Source organism: Microcaecilia unicolor, chromosome 2 (assembly GCF_901765095.1).
Source record: "Microcaecilia unicolor chromosome 2, aMicUni1.1, whole genome shotgun sequence".
Lineage (NCBI taxonomy): Eukaryota > Metazoa > Chordata > Amphibia > Gymnophiona > Siphonopidae > Microcaecilia > Microcaecilia unicolor.
Window position 1 is genome coordinate 505,107,447 of NC_044032.1, and position 22,168 is coordinate 505,129,614.

The following is a 22,168-nucleotide window of genomic DNA, read 5'->3' on the forward strand; positions in this document are numbered from 1 at the left end:
GCACAGGCCACTTAGTAAAAGGGCCCTAAAGTTAGGAGTATAAACCTTTGAATATTGGGCCCAACGATTCTAAATTTCAAAGCATGAGGCCTCTATATACTGTAGCCTAAAATGTTGATTGGACCATTTTAATTTTTCTGTTTGTTTTATATCAGGTGTCACATCTCTAGTGTCATATTTGAAGAAGGAATGTATGTGGTTTGAAAAACAGGCATAGCGTGTATTTAGATAATCCTTATGTTGGCCAATTAATAGGCACCACAGCCTACAAAGAATCTAGTTTAAATAGAAATATTTATTTAACGTAAGGGAAATTCTAACATGGCAAACAGGTTTGGCTGTATCTTTCTTTTCTTTTTTCAAGTTTCACAAACAAAACAAGATTACTCGTCCAAAAATACAGAAAAGACTGTATCTTTCAAAAATGAATCAAACTTCTTTAGCATGACTCAGCACATAAGGAGATTTACGTTGTTTGTAAAGTTAATATTTAGTTAGACACTGCACCTTTTTTAAATTAGAAAATGGTCACATAGGGCCAGATTCTATATTAAGTGCCTAAAAAATCCATGAGGTAAACATTTCCATCTAAGCGTATTCTATAAGTGGTGCCTAGATTTAGGTGCAGTATATAGAATATGCTTTGTTGATATCCCAGCGCCTAAAACTATGCACCTCCATTTACACCAACGAAAATGTGGTGTAAATCCCCACACATATTTTTATGTGCACTGTGCCATATTCTGTAACAATGCATGTAAATTTGGGAACACCCATTTCTCCACCTATAGCCACATCCCTTTTGAACTGTGCGCATTAGGTGCAGTTCATTACAGAACACGCTTAGCAAGTTGTGTGCGTAAATTCTAATTATTGCCAATTAGTGCTCATTATTGCTTATGTGCTGTTATCAATGCTGATTAGCTTGTTAAGCCAATTAATTTACGCTGTGATAAAGTCACCTCCAGGATAGTTGGGTTAAGGCAGTTTCAGTCTGAAATACAAGTCCCAGAAGGCATTGCAGGCAAGGAGCCAGAGGGTGAGATGAAGGACCCGGACCGGACTCCTAGCTGCAATCAGGGAAGACATGGGTGTAAGCTGGCCGGTGGTGTAGAGTGGCTGCCACTAGGTGGAAAGAGAGTTAGGAAGCCCTGTGTGCAGGAGCTCATCATTGGTCTCATTAGTTTAATGCTCAACTCAGCTGGTATGGTTGTGGGGAAGCTAATGGAAGGAGAATGATTGGTTGTGGTAGCTGAAGCCAGGGATTGATTAGGCAGGTGGGAAGGAGTCTCCGCAGTTCAGTTCAGGAGAGAGAAGCAGAAGGAGAGAAGTATTTGCAGGCTGAAATTCCTTGGGCAGGGAGGTCCCTAAAGTACTGAAGCAGGCTGAAATTCCTTGGGTGAGAGGAAGTCCCAAAAGTATTGAATTCACTGTGAAGCTGATGCAGGGGAAAACCCTTGGGTAGAAGGAGTCCCTAAAATATCGAACTCTCCTGAAGGTAAAGAAGATAGAAGGTAGAAAATGCTGCTTGGTGACTGAACTGGGATGATTAACTGAAAGAACTGTTGGTCTGGGGAATTGAATTACTGTTTATTGTGCCCTGGATAAAGAGCCCAGACTGAAGCCTGTAAGCCTGTATTGAATCCTGGTATGTGCTATGCTGCTGTTGGAACTGTGTACTAGAAACCTGCATGGAATAAAAGTCCTTAAGATTGAAGTTACTGGTGGACATCTATTTCTTTCTGTGCCGGGAACCTGTGGCTGGAGGAGATTGTTCTATCCTTGGCTGCACCTAGGGGCACCTGGTTACAACGCGCATTGATATAGAATACACCTGGATTTTGGCACAGATCTCTAGGTGTGCTATATTGAATCTAGGGGATAGTGCATGTAAAAAAAAAGTTTAAGATCTCACAGGGTTTTGCATGCGGTTGGGTCATTGATGGGCTTCTGTATTAAGCTATGTTAACGGATATATTTTAATGCCTGCATTTACAAAAGGTGATTTCATTTCTGGGCGAATAGCTTAGAAGGCAGTTCTACCATTTATTAGAATTCAGCGTAGGTGGAGGGGGGAATTGCTAGAAGTGGAATGACAATATTTCTTTTTCTCTGGTCACTTTGCTGTAGCTATGATGGTAATAGCGTTTATGGCATTGCTGTAATATTTGAGTAATCATGATTTACAATTGTGGAATTATAAAGTAGAGGGAATAGGGATCGGGGGGGGGGGGGGGGTTAAGGGGTTTGGGGATAAAAGAAAAACTCATTGATGAAAGTAGGAAGGCTAGATGATTCTTATTGTACCTGTATTGTGTTCATTTTGAAATTTTATGCCTGTTTGTATAAAAAGATTTAAACATAGAATTCAGACACAGAGCAGTATGTTCTACTCCAGCAACTTCCTTCCAGGCAGGGGCATAGCCAGACCTCGAGGTGGGAGGGGCCAGAGCCCAAGGTGGGGGGCACATTTTGGTTGCCGCCGCCCCCCCTCCGCCGCCCACTGCTGCCGCTGTAACATCTTGGCTGGCAGGAGTCCCCAACCCCCATCAGCTGAAGCACCGCTGCTGCAAATACCTTGTCTGGTGGGGGTTCCCAACCCTTGCCAGCTGAAGACTTTGTCCAGCACTGGTCTCTCTTCCCCTCACGTCCGGCACGCTCCTTTTAGTGAAACTGAGCATGCTCGATGTGAGGGGAAGAGAAAGCAGGGCAGGCAATGTGGCGGTGCTGCTGCAGACCAGCGCTGGACAAAGTCTTCAGCTGGCAGGGGCTGGGGATCCCTGCCAGCCAACCAGGGGCCCAGAGCAAATTTGGGGGGGGGCAGGCCCCCGTGGCCCCACCTAGCTATGCCACTGCTTTCAGGTAATCTGTAGCATGAAGGAGGGGGAGGGGATGTCTGCTCTGCTACAGATCCTCTTCTACTGTTACTTCTCCCTCCCCTCCAGTACTATAGAAACCAGAAGGGGAGGGGGTGATCCTGACGCAGCCACTGCAGAACAAAGAACAGACAGAAAGGGGTAAATGTTTGCATGTGCTGTATTTGTGTACACATGTATTTTATAAAATACACACATTCACTACAACTCTGCCCCAGCTCTGCCCAAATTGCACCCCTAGGAATGCCTATGTGGGGTGAACATATTAGTATACACAATCTTCTTGGTGTGCATAGTTCTATGAAAATATAAAGCTACACAATTTTAAGAGCCACTTGCCACATGTAAAACATGTTTTTTTTTTACATGGAAACTGCTTTATAAAATTGTCCCTTCCAGGACCCAATTTCTGGCAGGGTAACCATGAACAGCATTCCACTACCTTTTTTACAGGCATCTAAGAAGCTGGCAGTGTAAATCAGTTTGGCTCCCCCAAGGGAAACATAGCAAAAACTGTGGATGTAAATCAATTCAGCTCTCTCATGGAAATGGAGCAGGGTCATGTGGATCATGTCTTAAAAAAAGGTTTGGACAAGTTTCTGGAGGAAAAGTCCATAGTCTGCTATTGTGATAGACACTGCTTGTCCTGGGATTGGTATCATGAACTGTTGCTACTATTTGGGATTCTGGAATGTTCCTACTATTTGGGATTTCAGAATGTTGCTACTATTTGGGTTTCTGTCAGGTACTTGTGACCTGAATTGGCCACTGTTAGAAGCAGGATACCAATGGGGTCACATGATGGTAGCAGCCTGAGCAGACGCCTGGTGGTTCGGCTCCGCTCCCCTTACTTTCTTGCCACTGATTAACTTGTGATTTCTTCATGAAATAGCCTCCAAACTAATCGGAAACATAACTTGAAAGCGAACTGAGTGCTCCGGTGTTATAGAAACTCAATCTTATCTGATCTTTCTGGCATGCCGGTTAAGGCATTGAGGCCTGGGCAGGAGAAAGCTGCTTCAACTCCAAAAAAGATGGCGTTGCCTCCGTCTTCCCAGCAGATTGAGTCCCTGCTAGCCCTTCACGAAGACACAGTTCAGGTGTCTATGTGACATCTCTCACAGTTGCTGATGACAAGCTGGTGAAACTCCATACCGGAATGGAGGAAATTAAAGATTGTGTGGTGGGACATACAGTGCAGATACAACAGGTGGAAGAGCGTATGTCTGCCCAGAATGTCCACATGACCGCAACTGAGGGACATATCATAGCCTTGGAGGCTCAGGTGAAAGCTTTGTCAGACAAGGTGGAAGATCAGGAGAATTGAGGATGCTGGAACAACCTGGTATTATTGGTGTCCTGGAGAGCGTCCCAGACAGTAAGGTCATGGAGATGTTCGAACACTGGCTGCCACAGGCTTTGGGGCTCCCTTCAGACATGGGCCCAGTACACATAACTAGTGTCTATAGTGGGCACCCTGTTATAGAAAGATGGTAATTCTAGAAGCAATTTTCAAGTGTAAAATGTTATTTTATGCGCATAAATGGGTTCTTATAAAATTAGGTCATGCCTACATCCTCTCCTCCCTTTCCTATCCATGATACTGGAACGTGCTGATCACCACCATTTGGTTGACTTTCTTCTCAAGCTATTCTTGATCCACTTCAATCTGGCTTTCGCCCTCTTCACTCAACTGAAACAGTCCTTGCTAAAGTCTCCAATGACCTTTTCTTGGCCAGATCCAAAGGTCTCTAATCTCATCCTTCTTGATCTATCTGCTGCTTTTGACACTGTTGATCACCGCCTACTCCTTGATATGCTGTCCTCACTTGGATTTTAGGGCTCTGTTCTTTCCTGGTTTTCTTCTTATCTCTCCCATCTTTTAGTGTATGCTCTGGTGGATCCTCCTACACTTTTATCCCACTATCAGTTGGTGTACCTCAGGGCTCTGTCTTGGCGTCCTCTTCTTTTTTCCATCTATACTTATTCCCTTGGTGCTCTGATCTCATCCTATGGTTTTCAGTATCTCATTTATGCTGATGACTCTTAGATCTACCTCTCCACACCAGAAATCTCAGTAGGAATCCAGGCCCAAGTATCAGCCTGTCTGTCTGACATTGCTGCCTGGATGTCTCAGCGCCATCTGAAACTAAACATGACCAAGACTGAGCTTCTTGTCTTTCCCCCTAAACCCACCTCTCCTCTTTCCCCATTCTCTTTCTCTGTGGATAACACTCTCATCCTCCCTGTTTCATTAGCTTGTAACCTTGGGGTTATCTTTGACTCCTCTCTCTTTTTCTCTGCACATATCCAACAGACTGCTAAAACCTGTTGTTTCTTTCTCTATAATATCACCAAAATTCATCCTTTCCTTTCTGAGCACATTACCACTACCAAAACCCTTATCCACACTATTATCACCTCTCGCTTAGACTATTGCAACTTGCTTCTCCCAGGTTTCCCACTAAGCCATCTGTCTCCCCTTCAATCTGTTCAAAATTCTGCTGCACGACTTATATTCCACCAGTGTCACTATACTCATATTAGCCCTCTCCTCAAGTTATTTCATTGGCTACCTATACATTTCCGCAGACAGTTCAAACTCCTCTTATTAACTTACAAGTGCATTCACTCTGCAGCTCCTTAGTACCTCTCCACTCTTATCTCTTCCAACACTCCTCCTCAGACACTCCGTTCATTGGGCAAATCTCTCTTTTCTGTAACCTTCTCTTCCACTACCAACTCCAGACTCCATTCCTTTTATCTTGCAGCACCATATGCCTGGAATAGACTTCCTGAGCCAGTACATCAAGTTCCATCTCTGGCCGTCTTCAAATCTAGGCTATAAGCCCACCTATTTGATGCTGCTTTTAACTCCTAACACCTATTCACTTGTACAGTACCCTTGTATGTTTTATCTTTCCCACCTTATTAATTCCCTTATCCCTTATTTGTCCTGTTTGTCCTGATTAGATTGTAAGCTCTTTCGAGCAGGGACTGTCTCTTCATATTCAAGTGTACAGTGCTGCATACATCTAGTAACACTATAGAAATGATAAGTAGTAGTAGTATGGCACAAGCAAGCATAGGGCAAAGTTTGGGTGGAGCGTTGGCTTCTTGCCCAATCCCAAACACAGGATGCAGCAGGTTAAAAACATCTTTAATTTAACCCAGACCTATCCCTAACCTGGCCGCACAGGTTTAAACTCTTCAAGAAAAAGACTTCCTACCTTGGCAGTCTTCTATTCTTAGCCTGGACACACAAATATAATGGAGGCCTACAGCATTTGTAAGTGGCAGTTTGCTTCTTTTCCCAGGCCTATCTTCTAAAACTGCAGTCCTTCCTGGGAATTCCCTGGAGAACCCTGCATCCATGTTCTGGACCACCCTGTTCTGTTCCCACTCTAGGGATTTTAACTCTGCCTCAGTCTGGGTCTTGTCCTTCTGGATCAGCAGACTAGCTGTGCCTGGTTGAACCATGCCTGGGATTGGTAACATGGAGTGTTGCCACGATTTGGGTTTCTGCCTGGTATTTGTGACCTGACTTGGCCACTGTTGGAAACAGAATACTGGGCTAGATGGACCAATGGTCTGACCCAGTATGGCTACTTTTGTATATGTTCTTATGCCCTTTCTACTATACACTGCAGTCTCTAGCCTCTTAAGTTGATCCTGTGAGGGATAAAGGGAGACTAGCAACTTCCTATATACTCCCTCACATACACATAGTTTATGAAATACACTCAATTGTTCGTATGTTTACACCTTGTCTTGAGTAGACATAAGATCCGTGCCTTCATGTCCTATCATTTTGTACAGACATATAGGTGCATATCCAGCTTATTTTCGAAGGAGAAGGGCGCCCATCTTCCGACACAAATTGGGAGATGGGCGTCCTTCTCCTAAGGGCGCCCAAATCGGCATAATCGAAAGCTGATTTTGGCCGTCCTCAACTGCTTTCCATCACAGGGATGACCAAAGTTCAAAGGGGTGGGTCGGCAGTGTACAGAAGGTGGGACGGGGGCTTGGTTAAGAGATGGCATCCTCGGCCGATAATGGAAAAAAGAAGGGCGTCCCTGATGAGCATTTGGCTGACTTTACTTGGTCCCTTTTTGTTCACGACCAAGCCTCAAAAAGGTGCCCGAACTGACCAGATGACCACCGGAGGGAATCGGGGATGACCTCCCCTTACTCCCCCAGTGGTCACCCCCCCTCCCACCCAAAAAACCTAATTAAATAACATTTGTTTCCAGCCTCTATGCCAGCCTCAAATGTCATACCCAGCTCCATCACAGCAGTATGCAGGTCTCTGGAGCAGTTTTTAGTGGGTACTGCAGTGCACTTCAGGCAGGCGGACCCAGGCCCATCCCCTCCTACCTGTTATACTTGTGGTGGTAAATGGGAGCCCTCCAAATCCCACCCGAAACCCACTGTACCCATATCTAGGTGCCCCCCCGTTACCCTTTAAGGGCTATGGTAGTGTTGTACAGTTGTGGGTAGTGGGTTTTGGGGGGGGTTGGGGGGGCTCAGCATCCAAAGTAAGGGAGCTATGCACCTGGGATCAATTTGTGAAGTCCACTGCAGTGCCCCCTAGGGTGCCTGGTTGGTGTCCTGGCATGTGAGAGGGGACCAGTGCACTATCAATGCTGGCTCCTCCCATGACCAAATGGCTTGGATTTGTACGTTTTTGAGATGGCCATCCTCGGTTTCCATTATTGGCAAAAACCGAGGTCGGCCATCTCTAAGGTCGACCTAAATGTCAAGATGGTCGACCTAAATGTTGAGATTTGGGCGTCCCCAACCGTATTATCGAAATGAAAGATGGACGCTCATCTTGTTTCGATAATACGAGATGCCCGGCCCCTTCGCTGGGATGCCCTTAAACATGGGTGGCCAGGTCGATTATGCCCCTCCACGTGTCTGTATAAAATACGCAAAACATATACAGCTTCCTCCCCTATTAACCTAGGTACCCTGTTATAAAATGATCCCCTATGTCTGCAAAGACATAAGGACTGAATGCCTATCAGGGCAACTGATTCTTATGCTGCTTGGTGTGACGGCTTACATGCCGTGCTGCTGCTTATAGAGCTGGCTTCTTGAATCTTGCCACCTTTGCCCCTATGGAAGAGAGGAGAAGAATGAGTGAAGGAATCAGAGGGAGGATAAAAAGAATGAGGGTGGGGGAAGGGAGGGCAATAGATCTCCAGTGATTGTCCATCCCCAGCCCCCACCAGGGTGTATTCTCCATCAATCTTTGCTCACTAGTGCTCTGTAAGTTAAGGAGGAGGAAGTGTATGCAAGTGTGTGCAAGTGTAGGGTTTTGGAGCATGACCATCTACACCTGGTTCTGGTCCAACCTGTTCACACAGTCCATATCCACTCCTGGTCCACTTTCCTTCCCCACAGTAAGATTTCCTTTTCATCTTCAGATTAAAAGGAATTAAACCCTTGGTTTTATACTGCATTTTAGCATTGGACCTGCATCTGCCTTTGTCTTTGGCTAGTTATATGGGTACAGTTATGGGCTTATATCACCTTCCCTATTCCCACAGTGCTGCTATCAATGAATGCCAATGTCCATCTCAACATCCCCAAGTTGCCTAATGTTCTAATCATACTCTAGACATTCTTATGCCCTGGTATCTCCCCCCCCCCCCCCAATTTTCCCACACACTGAATGCTGCAAGTGACAGGTCCCCATTCCCGCCTCTTTAATCCTTACATAAGCTTTAAAAGGTTATTGGTGACAGAAAGATATGTTATTTCTTTCTGTTCTACTGCTGGTGAGATCCAAAATAGTGGTGGATGAACTTAACATGTTCATCTACTCCAAATATGGAGAGGGCAAAGTGGCACATGAGGTTTTCTGACACCATTTTGAATCTTGAAAGGAAATCCACAGAAATGGAGGACCAAGAAACACTACAAATGTCAGAACCAGAAAAGAAGAGTAATGTAGCCAAGAAGAACTCTTCCAAGAAAAAAAAACAGGAGGAAAGGAATGGAAAACAAAAATGAGGATGTTATAATGCCTTTGTATTGCTCCATGGTGCGACCGCACCTCAAATATTGTGTTTAATTCTGGTCACCACATCTCAAAAAAGATATAGTGGAATTAGGAAAGGTGCAGAGAAGGGTGACGAAAATGATAAAGGGGATGGGACGACTTCCCTATGAGGAAAGGCTAAAGTGGCTAGGGCTTTTCAGCTTGGAGAAAAGGTGGCTGAGGGTAGATATGATAGAGGTCTATAAAATAATGAGTGGAGTTGAATGGGTAGATGTGAAGCATAGTAACATAGTAGATGACGGCAGAAAAAGACCTGCATGGTGGAGGAGTGGCCTAGTGGTTAGGGTGGTGGACTTTGGTCCTGAGGAACTGAGTTCAATTCTCGGCACAGGCAGCTCCTTGTGACTCTGGGCAAGTCACTTAACCCTCCATTGCCTACCGCATTGAGCCTGTCATGAGTGGGAAAGCGCAGGGTACAAATGTAACAAAAATAAAATAAAATCCAGTCTGCCCAAGATAAACTTATGTGTATACCTTACCTTGATTTGTACCTGTCTTTCTCAGGGCACAGACCGTATAAGTCTGCCCAGCAGTTTTTCCCGCCTCCCAACCACCTGTCCCACCTCCCATCACCGGCTCTGGCACAGACCATATAAGTCTGCCCTCCCCTATTCTCGCCTCCGAACCACCAACCCCTCTTCCCCCCACCTGCTCTGCCACCCAATTTTAGCTAAGCTTCTGAGGATCCATTCCTTCTGCACAGGATTCCTTTATGCATATCCCACGCATGTTTGAATTCCGTTACCGTTTTCATCTCCACCACCTCCCGCGGGAGGGCATTCCAAGCATCCACCACCCTCTCCGTGGAAAAAATACTTCCTGACATCTTTCCTGAGTCTGCCCCCCTTCAATCTGATTTCATGTCCTCTCGTTCTACCACCTTCCCATCTCCGGAAAAGATTCGTTTGCGGATTAATACCTTTCAAATATTTAAACGTCTGTATCATATCACCCCTGTTCCTCCTTTCCTCCAGGGTATACATGTTCAGGTCAGCAAGTCTCTCTTCATACGTCTTGGAACGCAAATCCCATACCATTCTCGTAGCTTTTCTTTGCACTGCTTCCATTTTTTTGACATCCTTCGCAAGGTACGGCCTCCAAAACTGAACACAATACTCCAGGTGGGGCCTCACCGTCTTATACAGGGGCATTAAAACCTCCTTTCTTCTGCTGGTCACACCTCTCCCTATATAGCCTAACAATCTTCTCGCTACGGCCACCGCCTTGTCGCACTGTTTCGTCGCCTTCAGGTCCTCAGATACTCACCCCAAGATCCCTCTCCCCGTCCGTGCCAATCAGACTCTCCCCACCTAACACATATGTCTTCCTTGGATTTCTACTCCCTAAGTGCATCACTTTGCATTTCTTCGCATTTCTTCGTCTGTTTCCAAGTTTCCAAAGTTTACGCTTTCCAAAAATACTAGGAGTAGGGGGCATGGGATGAAGCTACAATGTAGTAAATTTAAAATGAATCAGAGAAAATGTTTCTTCACTCAACGTGTAATTAAACTCTGGAATTCGTTGCCAGAGAATGTGGTAAAGGCGGTTAGCTTAGCGGAGTTTTAAAAAGGTTTGGACAGCTTCCTAAAGGAAAAGTCCATAGACCATTATTAAATGGACTTGGGGGAAATCCACTATTTCTGGGGTAAGCAGTATAAAATGTTTTGTACTTTTTTGGAATCTTGCCAGGTATTTGTGACCTGGATTGGCCACTGTTGGAAACAGGATGCTGGGCTTGATGGACCTTTGGTCTTTCCCAGTATGGCAATATTTATGTACTTATGTACTTTATTTATAAAAGGACCTGACATGGCACCGTGTTTCGGCCAAATGCCTGCCTTAGAGGCCTGGTAAATAAGTCTCAATGGAACCTTACTCTGTTTAAATGAAATGATACACACAGTCTTTACAAAGATGCAGTAACAAAAAAACAAAAGAGTCTAAATAAAGTCTTCTGTTTTATCTATGCCATCTTCCTGTTGGCTACACTACCATATTGAGGGGTACTTTTACTAAGGTGCACTGAAAAATGGCTTGCGGTGGTGTAGGGTGGGTTTTGGGCCCGCGCCAATCCATTTTTCAGCTTGCCTGTAAAAAAGGCCTTTTTAAAAATTTTGCTGAAAATAGATATGCAGCAAAATCAAAATTGCCGCGCATCCATTTTGGATCTGAGACCTTACCGCCAGCCATTGACCTAGCGGTAAAGACACGGTAACTGGGCGGTAATGGCCTACGCGCATCAAGTGCCACTTGGCGCACGTCCGATATGCATGTCTGAAAATAAAATTATTTTTCAGACATGCGTATCGGACGCGCGCCAAAAATGAACTTACCGCAAAAGCCATGCGGTAGCTGTGCGGTAACTCCATTTTGGCATGCGTTGGGCGCACTTAGACGCTTACGCGGCTTAGTAAAAGGGCCCCTGAATCTGGGGAGCAGTGGGACAAGAAAGCAGGGCACCCTTTCTGCCTATAAATACACTTTCTAAAACCACTAAAACTCTTCAGCATCCAGCAGAATACTAAGTCAAAATTCAGCAGAACTTATCTGGGTAGGCACAGCTCCTGCCTGCATAAGATCCTGTCACCAAGTCCATACCCGAGTTTTCAGCAACATTATCAGATAATGCCACTGAAAATTCAGACGGACTTCCTCGGCGCAATCTGCGTAGTGCTGGAGCAGTGCAGAAGCAGAGCTGAGGCAGAGTTGGGGGTTATTGGGTTAGCGGTGATATTCAGTCTGCTAACCAAGTAACTATCTGGATAAAATTAGGACTGCAAATGTCTGTATTAACTGTATCTGGGTACCATTCTGAATATTGCAGGTACCCAAATCATTGCTGGTGGCTGCTTTATACCTGGATATTCAACATCAATGTCCAGGTATGGTCTGGTGCTGAATTTCCAGGTATTAAAAACTCGCAGCTGCTTCTATTTAGAAAACATTGACCACTGCAGGCTGAATAGTCACCCATTTGTCTTTATACCTTCTACCTGTAGGGGAATTCTGTGGAACTGTGTAGCACACAATTTGTGCAGAATTTCCCACCCCTGCAGAATTCTGCGAAGGAGCTGCCAACCCTTCCTTCATAGAGATCGTGTAGCAGAAGGAGGTGGATGTGAACCGCTGCACATTGGATCACTTCCTCCTCTGCCGGAGTAGTTCTGTTTAGGTGAACCACAGGGCTGTAGGGAAGCCTGTCCGGTTCTCTTAAACAGTCAGGTCTAAGCCGACACAGTAGGAAGAAGTGACCCGATGTGCAGTGGTTCACTTCCTCCTGCTCCTGCCATGTGATCTCTGTGGGAGAGGGGGAGAAAGAGCAGCTGCTTCCAAGTTTGCCATGATGAGGGAGAGAGGGAGGGGGCCCAGAGCAAGGTGAGTGTGTCATGGAGGGGGAGGGCAGAGCAAGTGAGTGTGCGATGGGTGGGGGGAGGGAGCAGAGCAAGCTAGTGGCCATGGAGGAGAGGGCAGAGCAAATGAGTATGCCTGGGATGGGGGGCAGAGTAAGGTGACAGTGAGCCATGGGGATGGATAGCAGGGGCAGAGCAAGGTGACAGTGAACCATGGGGAGGGGGCAGAGCACAGGGTGAGTGCCATAGGTAGAGTGGGAGGACAAGCAGGGTGACAGTATGCCATGAGGATGGTGGGAGAGAGGCAGAGGAGGATGTGTGTGCCATGGGGATGTTGGGAGTAGGGGGCAGAATAAGGTGAGAGTGTTGCCTGAGGTTGGGGGGGGGGGAGCAGCAAAAGCTTAGACTGTGCCATGGGGATTTTTGTTGGGGGGGGGGGGGGGGACAGAGAAAGAAGTGGTCAGAGAAAGCTGAGAATGTACCATGAGGATGAGAGGGGCAAAAAAAGCTGAAAGTGTGGGTCTGGTGTGATGAGAGATCAAGTTTGAAGGTGTTCCATGGGGAGGATGGGGAAGGAATGCAATGACAGCTGGGGAGAAGAAAGAATAAGAGGTAGGGCTGTGTGCCTGGGAGGGAAGGACGATGAAAGGTGGGGGTCATGGTTGCATGACTTGACATTTCTGTTTTGGACCAGTTTATTTATTTATTTCTTGTTGAGGATGGTTTAGAGATTTCCTTATTACTTACACTTTTTGCTAATGGTTTTTTTTTTTGTTTTCTACAGCTTTGGATTCCACTAGCATTTGGATGTCGTCCCCAGTTTGACAATGGGCTAGAAGAGCTTGTTTTTGGATTTGAACCCTGGATTATCGTAGTTAATCTTGCTATGCCATTTTCCATTTTCTATCGAATGCATTCGGCATCCTGTCTTTTTGAGATTTACAGTAAATCATAACTGTCAAACGTGACCTGAATAAATGCATTCGGTGAGCCAATGGACTGCTGAGAATCTTTAGGCACAATGCCTATCCCACAAGGTGCATAAGTCTCCTCTATGAGCAAGACATGCCCTGAAAACAAACTGCTGGAATCAGATTCTCAGAGCTCTCTAACCATTAGTTTGTAGGTTTTTAATATAAATTATCATGTGTGTTACTTAAATATTTTAAGAATTTGGTTGTCTTTCAAAAATCTTTTTAAGGCAAAATTATTGCAGTTACATTTTCTAAATCACCAAACAGCATAAAAAATTTAAATTGTGTTACACTACAATCAAAATCTGTTGATAAAATGTTTTTTAAAAATATTATTAGAACATGCCGCAGTCTGTGTATTTTGAGCTAGACCTTTACCTGGCAATGTAACTGACAGCGTAGTTAAATCTTGTTTTCTAGTAGATTTGATAACATATAAAATATCTTTTATTTTACTTGAAAAGCATGTAGTATGCATGTATGGTATTTGTTGTGCTGCATGATTAAAAAGTTAGGGCACGCTAATTTTTGAGCACGTGCTAAAAATGCTAGTGCATCTTTGTAAACAGGATCCTAAATGTTGTTGCTTTTTTACACATACATGCACACTCACACACACACATATATATAAACATCTAATCAAATAAAATGATACATTTGTGTTTTAATTGGACTTGTTTTTCAACATTACTCATATTGTTTTATGAATACCTATCTTGTTACTGTGTGGTAAATTTAAAACGAATCGGAGAAAATTTTTCTTCACCCAACGTGTAATTAGACTCTGGAATTCGTTGCCGGAGAACGTGGTACGGGCGGTTAGCTTGACGGAGTTTAAAAAGGGGTTAGATAGATTCCTAAAGGACAAGTCCATAGACCGCTATTAAATGGACTTGGAAAAATTCCGCATTTTTAGGTATAACTTGTCTGGAATGTTTTTACGTTTGGGGAGCGTGCCAGGTGCCCTTGACCTGGATTGGCCACTGTCGGTGACAGGATGCTGGGCTAGATGGACCTTTGGTCTTTCCCAGTATGGCACTACTTATGTACTTATGTACTTATGTACTGTTAAGCTGCTGTAAGGAGTAATGACTACATAACTGTATTTATTGCTATACTTTTAAAAATCGGGATGTTAGCTTTATTTTTATAAGTAGGGGTGATATGGTTCAAATTACCACCTTTAAAATAAAATTGACCTACATGGGTGTTTTAAGCCACAGCCACACCTCTGCATATAATTTTTGCTCTTTCTTATTAATTCTGTCTCTACTACTACTACTACTAGCATTTATATAGCGCTACTAGATGCACGCAGCGCTGAACACTTGACATAGAGAGGCAGTCCCTGCTTAAAGAGCTTACAATCTAGGTAAAACAGAAAGACAAGACATTACAGGCAAGGGAATTATAGGGTAGAGAGGAACAGGGAGGAGGAGAGCAAATGAGTAGCGGTTAGGAGCCAAAGGCAGTAGTGAAAAGGTGAGCTTTCAGCATAGATTTAAAAACAGGTAAAGAAGGAGCTAGAAATATGGGTTCGGGAAGACAGTTCCAGGCATAAGGTGCCGCAAGACAAAAGGAACGAAGTGTGGAGTTAGCGGTGGAGGAGAAGGGGGACAACGAGAGAGATTTGTTCAGAGAGCAGAGTTCACGGGGAGGAATCTAGGGAGAGATGAGAGAGGAGAGGTAATGAGGGGTCATAGAGTGGATGCATTTAAAGGTCAGCAAGAGGAGTTTGAACTGTATACAGAAGCGGACTGGGAGCCAATGAAGTGACTTGAGGAGTGGGCTAGTGTGGGCATAACGATTCTGGTGGAAAATAACTCGAGATGCAGAATTCTTGGCCAGATTTCTCCCAGTTCTAGTTTGCTCATTCAGCCTGTGCTCCTCTCTTCTCAAACCAGCATGCAGTGAAATATAGTTCTCTTTTTCTGCTAGTTTGCTACCCAGTTCATTTGCATAGATATAAAGCTGCATGACAGAGCTGAAATCCATTGAGAAATCTTGTGAGTTCACTATGTTGGGCTCTAAGTGATGTGCAATTAACCAAGGATTGACTTCCAATTATACTGCACTGATACAAAGCACCATCCACTTGAAAATATAGGCCCCTTGACCCTAACTTTGCAGTGTCAGGCTGCTGAGGTCCTTTTTGATTCATTTAAATAATATTTACTTTGCTTCATTAATTCTTGTTTTTTTCAGAATTTATATAAGTTGACTTATACTCTGGGTAGTCTGTTTAGACATTGATAGTTTAGAGATGTGCACAGGGCAAAAATTTTCAGTTTGTGTTTTTTCTGATTTTTGGACTTTCTTAATTGTTTTTATTAAAAAATAACACAATCAACATAATGCACATTAATTCATAAGTTAACATGTATTAAATTATTTTGGGTTCCTCTTAATAATGCATTGAGCGTGCTAATGGATTTAGCGTGTACTAAATGTTGTACTTCCTACTTTATACATAAGGGCCACATGGCACTTAGAACATACTAATATCCATTAGCGTGAGCTAGGTTTTAGTAAAAGGGCGCCTTTCACTTTAATTCTATAAAAGTCACCAAAATTTGTGCACACAATTTAATTGATTAACAAACTAGTTAGCGCCAATAATTATTGGCACTAATTAGATTTAATTGGAATTTATGCTTGTAAATTTAGGCATGAGATCCATGCCTAATTTTATATGTGAGTAAAAGTGGACACGGAGATGGGAGGGTCATGGGCAGAATGAAGGTGTTCCTAGCATTTATTCACGTTGTTATAGAATAAGGATGATACATTCCCAAGTTAGGAGCATACATTTACACCACATTTCAGTTGGTATAAATGTCTGCACCTAAAGTTAGGTGCTATTCCTGGGCATAAGTGCTATTCTGTAAACCGTGCCTAACTTTAAGTGTGGCTTATAGAATAGCGCTTTTTTTATGCCAAATGTTTTTGGCACCATATATATAATTCACCCCTTGGACTAGATTATATATACAGTGCCTGTAAAATCAGCACCCAAAACAATTTCTGCCTAGGTGTATTCTATAAACTGCACCTAGATTTATGCGCAGTTTGTAGAATACACCTAGCGGCCATGCCTGCCCCTAATTCTAGACATGTATGCCAAATAAAACTTGATGTAAATACTGATGCCTAAGGTAAGTGTAGATCAGGTGTTCTAAACCTATGCATACATTTTTGCAACACCCATAACCCGCCCATTCTACGCCCATGGCCATGCCCCCTTTTTGGCAGCATGCATTAGAATTTACACATAGCACTTTTGTCAGGGCCTCGGGGGCCTTTGCATATTGTCATGATCTCAGGGTCTTAGCAAACTGTCACGGACTCAGGAACAACATGAGCTCTTGGGCTGCTGTCGATGAATGGCAGTAGCAGGCAAACCTTGCAACCAGGACTGGACTGAGCAAGCAGGGCTGGAGCAGACTAGAAGTGCAATAGCACACAAGCAGAAACAGACCAGAAGTGCACAGAGCACTTAGACAGTGCTGAGAAACAGCACTTGGCTAGGCAGGGAACACAGGGGCAGAACCAAGTAAAGTCAAAAGAGAGAACACTCAAACGAGCCACAAGGCCGAACTGGAGCCCGTGCACACAGAGCCCTCTCATACAGACCGCAAGGCCGAACTGGAACCCAAACACAATGGCAGAAGGCAGAAGGCAGAAGAGACTGCACGGACACACAGGCAGAACTCTAGGCAATGAAGACTAGGCAGAGCTCTAGGCAAGGCAGACTAGGCAGAATGCAAGGCTGGGCCACACGGCCACACAAATGAAAAACAGAACAAACAAACAAAAACTAAGACAGAAGTGCAAACACTAGCACACAGACAAACAGAAGAACTAAAGCAGAAGTGCTAACTCTAGCACACTATCTGGGAAACAATACAGAAGTGCTACACAAGCACACTGAGTAGGAAACAGGGCAGAAGTGCTACACAAGCACACTGACAAACCTGGAGACCTTTGGCTTTGCAAAGGCCCTGAATGAATGTCCTCACCTTCCTTTTGAGGGCCTTCACTGATGATGTCACAACTACAGGAAAGAGACTTGAAACACACTGAACACCAAAGTGAGGCTTGGAACACACTGAACACCAGAGTGAAGTTTGGAACAAAGTGGTAGCAGAGACAACAATGCAATGAAAAAAAAAGAGTGGAGCCACTTCTGAAGCTGACTACCGGAAGACAAGGTGAGACTGAAAGTGGAGTCACAACCACAGTCGTGACAACTTTACAGAATATGCTTAGCAAGTTGTGCATGTAAATTCTAATTCATGCCAATGAGTGTCAATAATTGCTTAAGTGGCAATTATTGGCACTGATTTTCTTGTTAAGTAATTAAATTGTATGCATAAATCCAGACTATGACCAGATTTGCGTGCACAATTTTGGTCACACTATATAATCCGGGGGTTTGTGTATACTAACTTACCAAATGTATGCTAATGAATGCACAGTCCTATTCTGTTTATACATATATGCATGAGAAATTGATAGATACCTTGGTGTTTTTACTTTGTTTTCTTAAAAAAATAATAAATAAATAAAATCAGTTTGCAGAGATCCTTTGGCATGCACTTTTGTGCCAGCTTCATAGCCAATGAGGTTTGTATAAATTTGCATGGCAGCTGTACTTTGGAATTTAAGAAAATTTCTCACATAATGAATAACATGCAACATTTTACTACTGATGCTTTGCATGCTAAAATGCCAACATAGTGCACATTTTCAAGAATAATCACACGATGGAGTCAATTTTGGAAGTGGTACATGGTAAAAAAAAGACTCAGGTTAATTTTTATAAAGTTGCCCATAGTTAATATGCATTTGCACTTACCTATTTTATACTTTTTTAAAAATAAAGTGGAACCAGACCCTTACTTGACTTGGGGGCCCTTTTACTAAGCTTCAGGAAAAAGTGGCCTTAATTTACACCATCATTGTTACATCAATTGACAATTAACAATGGATACACAAACTCTTTGCTGTAATCAGCCTAATCTCTCATAAACTCATATACATTCTATTTTTATAAATTCTCCTGCAACTGATTAATAGAATCCATTAATTATGATGTAAATCCAATTGTTCTACAGGCAATTCAGATGTCACTTAAATCTGGAGTGGAGGAGTGGCCTAGTGTTTGGAGCACCAGTTTTGCAATCCAGAGGTGGCTGGTTCAAATCCCACTGCTGTTCCTTGTGATCTTGGGCAAGTCACAACCCTCCATTGCCTCAGGTTCAAACTTAGATTGTGAGCCCTCCTGGGATAGAGAAATATCCAGAGTACCTGAATGTAACTCACCTTGAGCTACTATTGAAAAAGGTGTGAGCAAAATCTAAGTACATAAATCAGCTTATCTAAACACTGTTTTTTAATATTTACAATGCTCATGCTCTATTCAATAAAAGCATGAAATCTAAAAACATTTATTCAATATTGAATTTCACCATTCCACACACATGGTATCTTCTTTATTTAACTGTAATCACACAACCTGGGTGTGGAATTACAAATGCAATAAGGAACAAACCCAAAGGAATCCATGCAATCTCAACATATGAAACTCTATTATGACCAACTTGTAATGAAAAAGGAAGGAAAAACCTCAAAGTAGCTCAAAATCAAAAAGAAGATTTTTTTTTTAGAGCAAAATTGATCTGAATAGATCTGTACTTCATCATCGGCAAAAACCTTCCCAAAAGTTGTTTGACTTCATTTGATCATTCAAAGCAAAAAATAATAGTCATTGCATTATACCAATGCTCATAAACCTCTGGGAATTCTTTCAACCTTTCAATGCTTCACTGAAGTTGTTCCACGGAGCTCTAATGTAGGCACAGATTTAAATGCATTTGGCAGTTGAGTTGACATTGGACATTGGTTATGCCATTAGATCCAAACAACACTGAATGCTTAAGTTTCCAGTGCCAGCAAGTACACAGGCATTTCTACCTGCCAATGTCCTTATTAAGCAGAAGGTGTTATATCTGTAAAGGCCTAATTTAAAATTTGTGAAATGGCAAAATCTGTCAAAACCAGTTGTAAATATTTGTGAAATATGTATGTGACATGGTCCCAATGTGTGAAGGGAGGCGCATACAGCTCGTATACCATGGTAACCCAGAAAAGGAAATGCCTGTTCATTACCTATGTCTTCCTTGTGGAGCCTTGCCCAATGAGTCGAACATGAGCTGACACTGAATGAGAAAAGTACGCAACACTGGATGTAATAAAGCACCCTGTCTGGAGGGATAGTAGCAGCTGTTTATATAGAGAGCAACATGTGTATTTATGGCGGCCAGAGTCAAGGGCAGCGCTCATATGTAGATGCTCTGTAATGGCCGATACGGCATTCAGGCAGCATGATACTCACTTACCTAAGCAGATGTGCAAGACTGGCGTGGGAGGCATTTATGGGGGCAGAGAGTAGTTATGCTTGTGCTAATCAGGTAGCTCGGGCACATTACCGTATACTACCCGATTAGCATGGGAGTAGTGCAAGATTCTTTACCACCTGCTACGTAGGTGGCAGTAAGGGATCCTGGCGGTAATGGTCATATGCTAATGGGCAAATTAGTGCCTGGCCATTTAAACCCCCCACCCCCCCCCCCCCAAACATGGCCATTTTACTGCCATGCTAAAAGTGGCAGTAGCACATGGGAAACCCATGCACTGACCGCAGCACTGGCCACTCTGTAGCGTGGCTTAGTACACCTTTAATTGTTTAAAAGCAGATTAAAAGTTTTATTAAAATAAATGTTTCTTCAATTAATAAAAATGAAGAAAAAAATCATCTAAAAATAACAAACTGAAAAAAAGAACTGAAATATTTTGCACTGTGCACACCCCTGATGTATCTGTAGCAAAATCTATCTATCTAGACATAAGTATAGATATATTTGTATTTAATTTCAGGGGGAGATGTGTGGTTTCTGCTCTTTTCTGGCTGCTTCTACTTTGCTTTTATTTTGAGAATTCTTAGTTCTGGATTGATTTTTTTTTTTTGCTTTGTTAACCATTAATGTCATCAGGAAGTCTAATATACTTTTATTTATTGTTATTGGGCTTAATAGCCAGAATGACAGTTGATGTTTCCTACTTCAATTTTTCCATTGCCTCTTCTGTTTACGCTCTACTGCTTAGAGATCTTGACATCATATTCAACTCAGTGTACACAGTCCTTTATTTGATCACAAAGGTGTTATGCTTGGCACTTTCCAGCTACCTGTAACATCACTGGGAATATATGTTAACATGTTTTATTATTGATTCATCAGTCCAGATGGGTTTTTTTTTCAATAAAAACTGGACTCTTTCAGTTTAAAAAATTTGAGAAAAAACATAGTAACATAGTAACATAGTAGATGACGGCAGAAAAAGACCTGCACGGTCCATCTAGTCTGCCCACGATAAACTCATATGTGTATACCTTACCTTGATTTGTACCTGTCTTATTCAGGGCACAGACCGTATAAGTCTGTCCAGCAGTATTTCCCGCCTCCCAACCACCAGTCCCGCCTCCCATCACCGGCTCTGGCACAGACCCCGTATAAGTCTGCCCTCCCCTATCCTAGCCTCTCAACCACCAACCCCTCTTCCCCCCGCCACCCAATTTCAGCTAAGCTTCTGTGGATCCATTCCTTCTGCACAGGATTCCTTTATGCCTATCCCAGGAAAGTTGAAATTTAGCACTGATTCATCAGTTACATTCTTGGTCTCATGATGGTCTCACTGTCCCCTTTTACGAAGCCAGTGTGAGCGAGTGTTTTTGACACACGTTGAGGCCCCCTTTTACTACAGCACTTAAAAGGCAGGTCTTTCTTTTTTCAGGAAATGGCCATGTGGCAAGTGAAGCAGTTGCCACGCAGCCATTTCGGGGAAGAGCACTTACTGCCAACCATTGAGATGGTGGTAAGGGCTCCTGTGCTAACCTGGCAATAACCGGGCAGCATGTGGAACTGCCTGATTACCGCTGGATACACACTGGCGCTACAAAAATAAAAATATTTTTGTAGTGCCAGTGCCGGATATGACGCATGCTGAGGGTGGGAACTACCGCTGGGCTGTTGCGGTAGCCCGGCGGTGCTTCCTTTTTAGTGAGTCGTAAGCCCACGTTGGGCTCACTGCCGTTTTATAAAAGGGGCCCTGTGAAATTTATTATTTTACATTTATACAGTCAAATAAGAACAGACCAACAGATCTCAGAATGCTTAGACATGTAAGAATCCAAAAATTAGAAGTAGAGCCAGTGCATCAAGCTCCATCTCTGGCCGTCTTCAAATCTAAGCTAAAAGCCCACCTTTTTGATGCTGCTTTTAACTCCTAACCCTTATTCACTTGTTCAGAACCCTTATGTTATCATCCTCACTTAAATATTCCCTTATCTCTTATTTGTCCTGTTTGTCCTAATTAGATTGTAAGCTCTGTCGAGCAGGGGCTGTCTCTTCATGTTCAAGTGTGCACCGCTGTGTATGTCTAGTAGCGCTATAGAAATGATAAGTAGTAGTAGTAGCTCAAATATTCTTGGTAAACTGAAGCTAACTGACAGGTTTGTATTTGTAGTCACACAATGGATTCATTAAGTTAGCCTTTCCTTTTTAATGATAGATACTTCTTCTCCTGGTGGATAAATGAAAACCTACCTAATGATTAGTGGAATTAAAAGGCATTTTTTTGCTGAGGTCTCAGCAAAACCTTTCTAGTTTAATCTAGTTTCAGAGCCTTGCCCACTACTTTGAATTCCTCTCTGCTACTGAAACCCAGCCCCATTTATCTTCTCAGGACAAATAACCTTCTATAAGACCAGCAGCTGAAAAGTATACATTGACAGGTAGATTGACTCTTTTCATGAGTAGGGCAGGTTTGAAAGGTGTA

The 22,168-nt window shown here is 43.2% G+C and overlaps 1 protein-coding gene across 1 annotated transcript in view; it reads left to right on the forward strand.

Annotated features, from left to right (window-relative positions):
- The window catches only part of OTOP1 (otopetrin 1), a 106,063-nt gene extending 92,471 nt beyond the window's left edge, over nt 1-13,592 (forward strand). Inside the window, exon 7 of the mRNA XM_030192600.1 lies at nt 13,081-13,592. Within this exon, the coding sequence (XP_030048460.1) occupies nt 13,081-13,251 (171 nt within the window). The 3' untranslated portion in view covers nt 13,252-13,592. The remainder of the gene's footprint in view (nt 1-13,080) is intronic.
- The last annotated feature ends 8,576 nt before the right edge of the window (nt 13,593-22,168 follow it).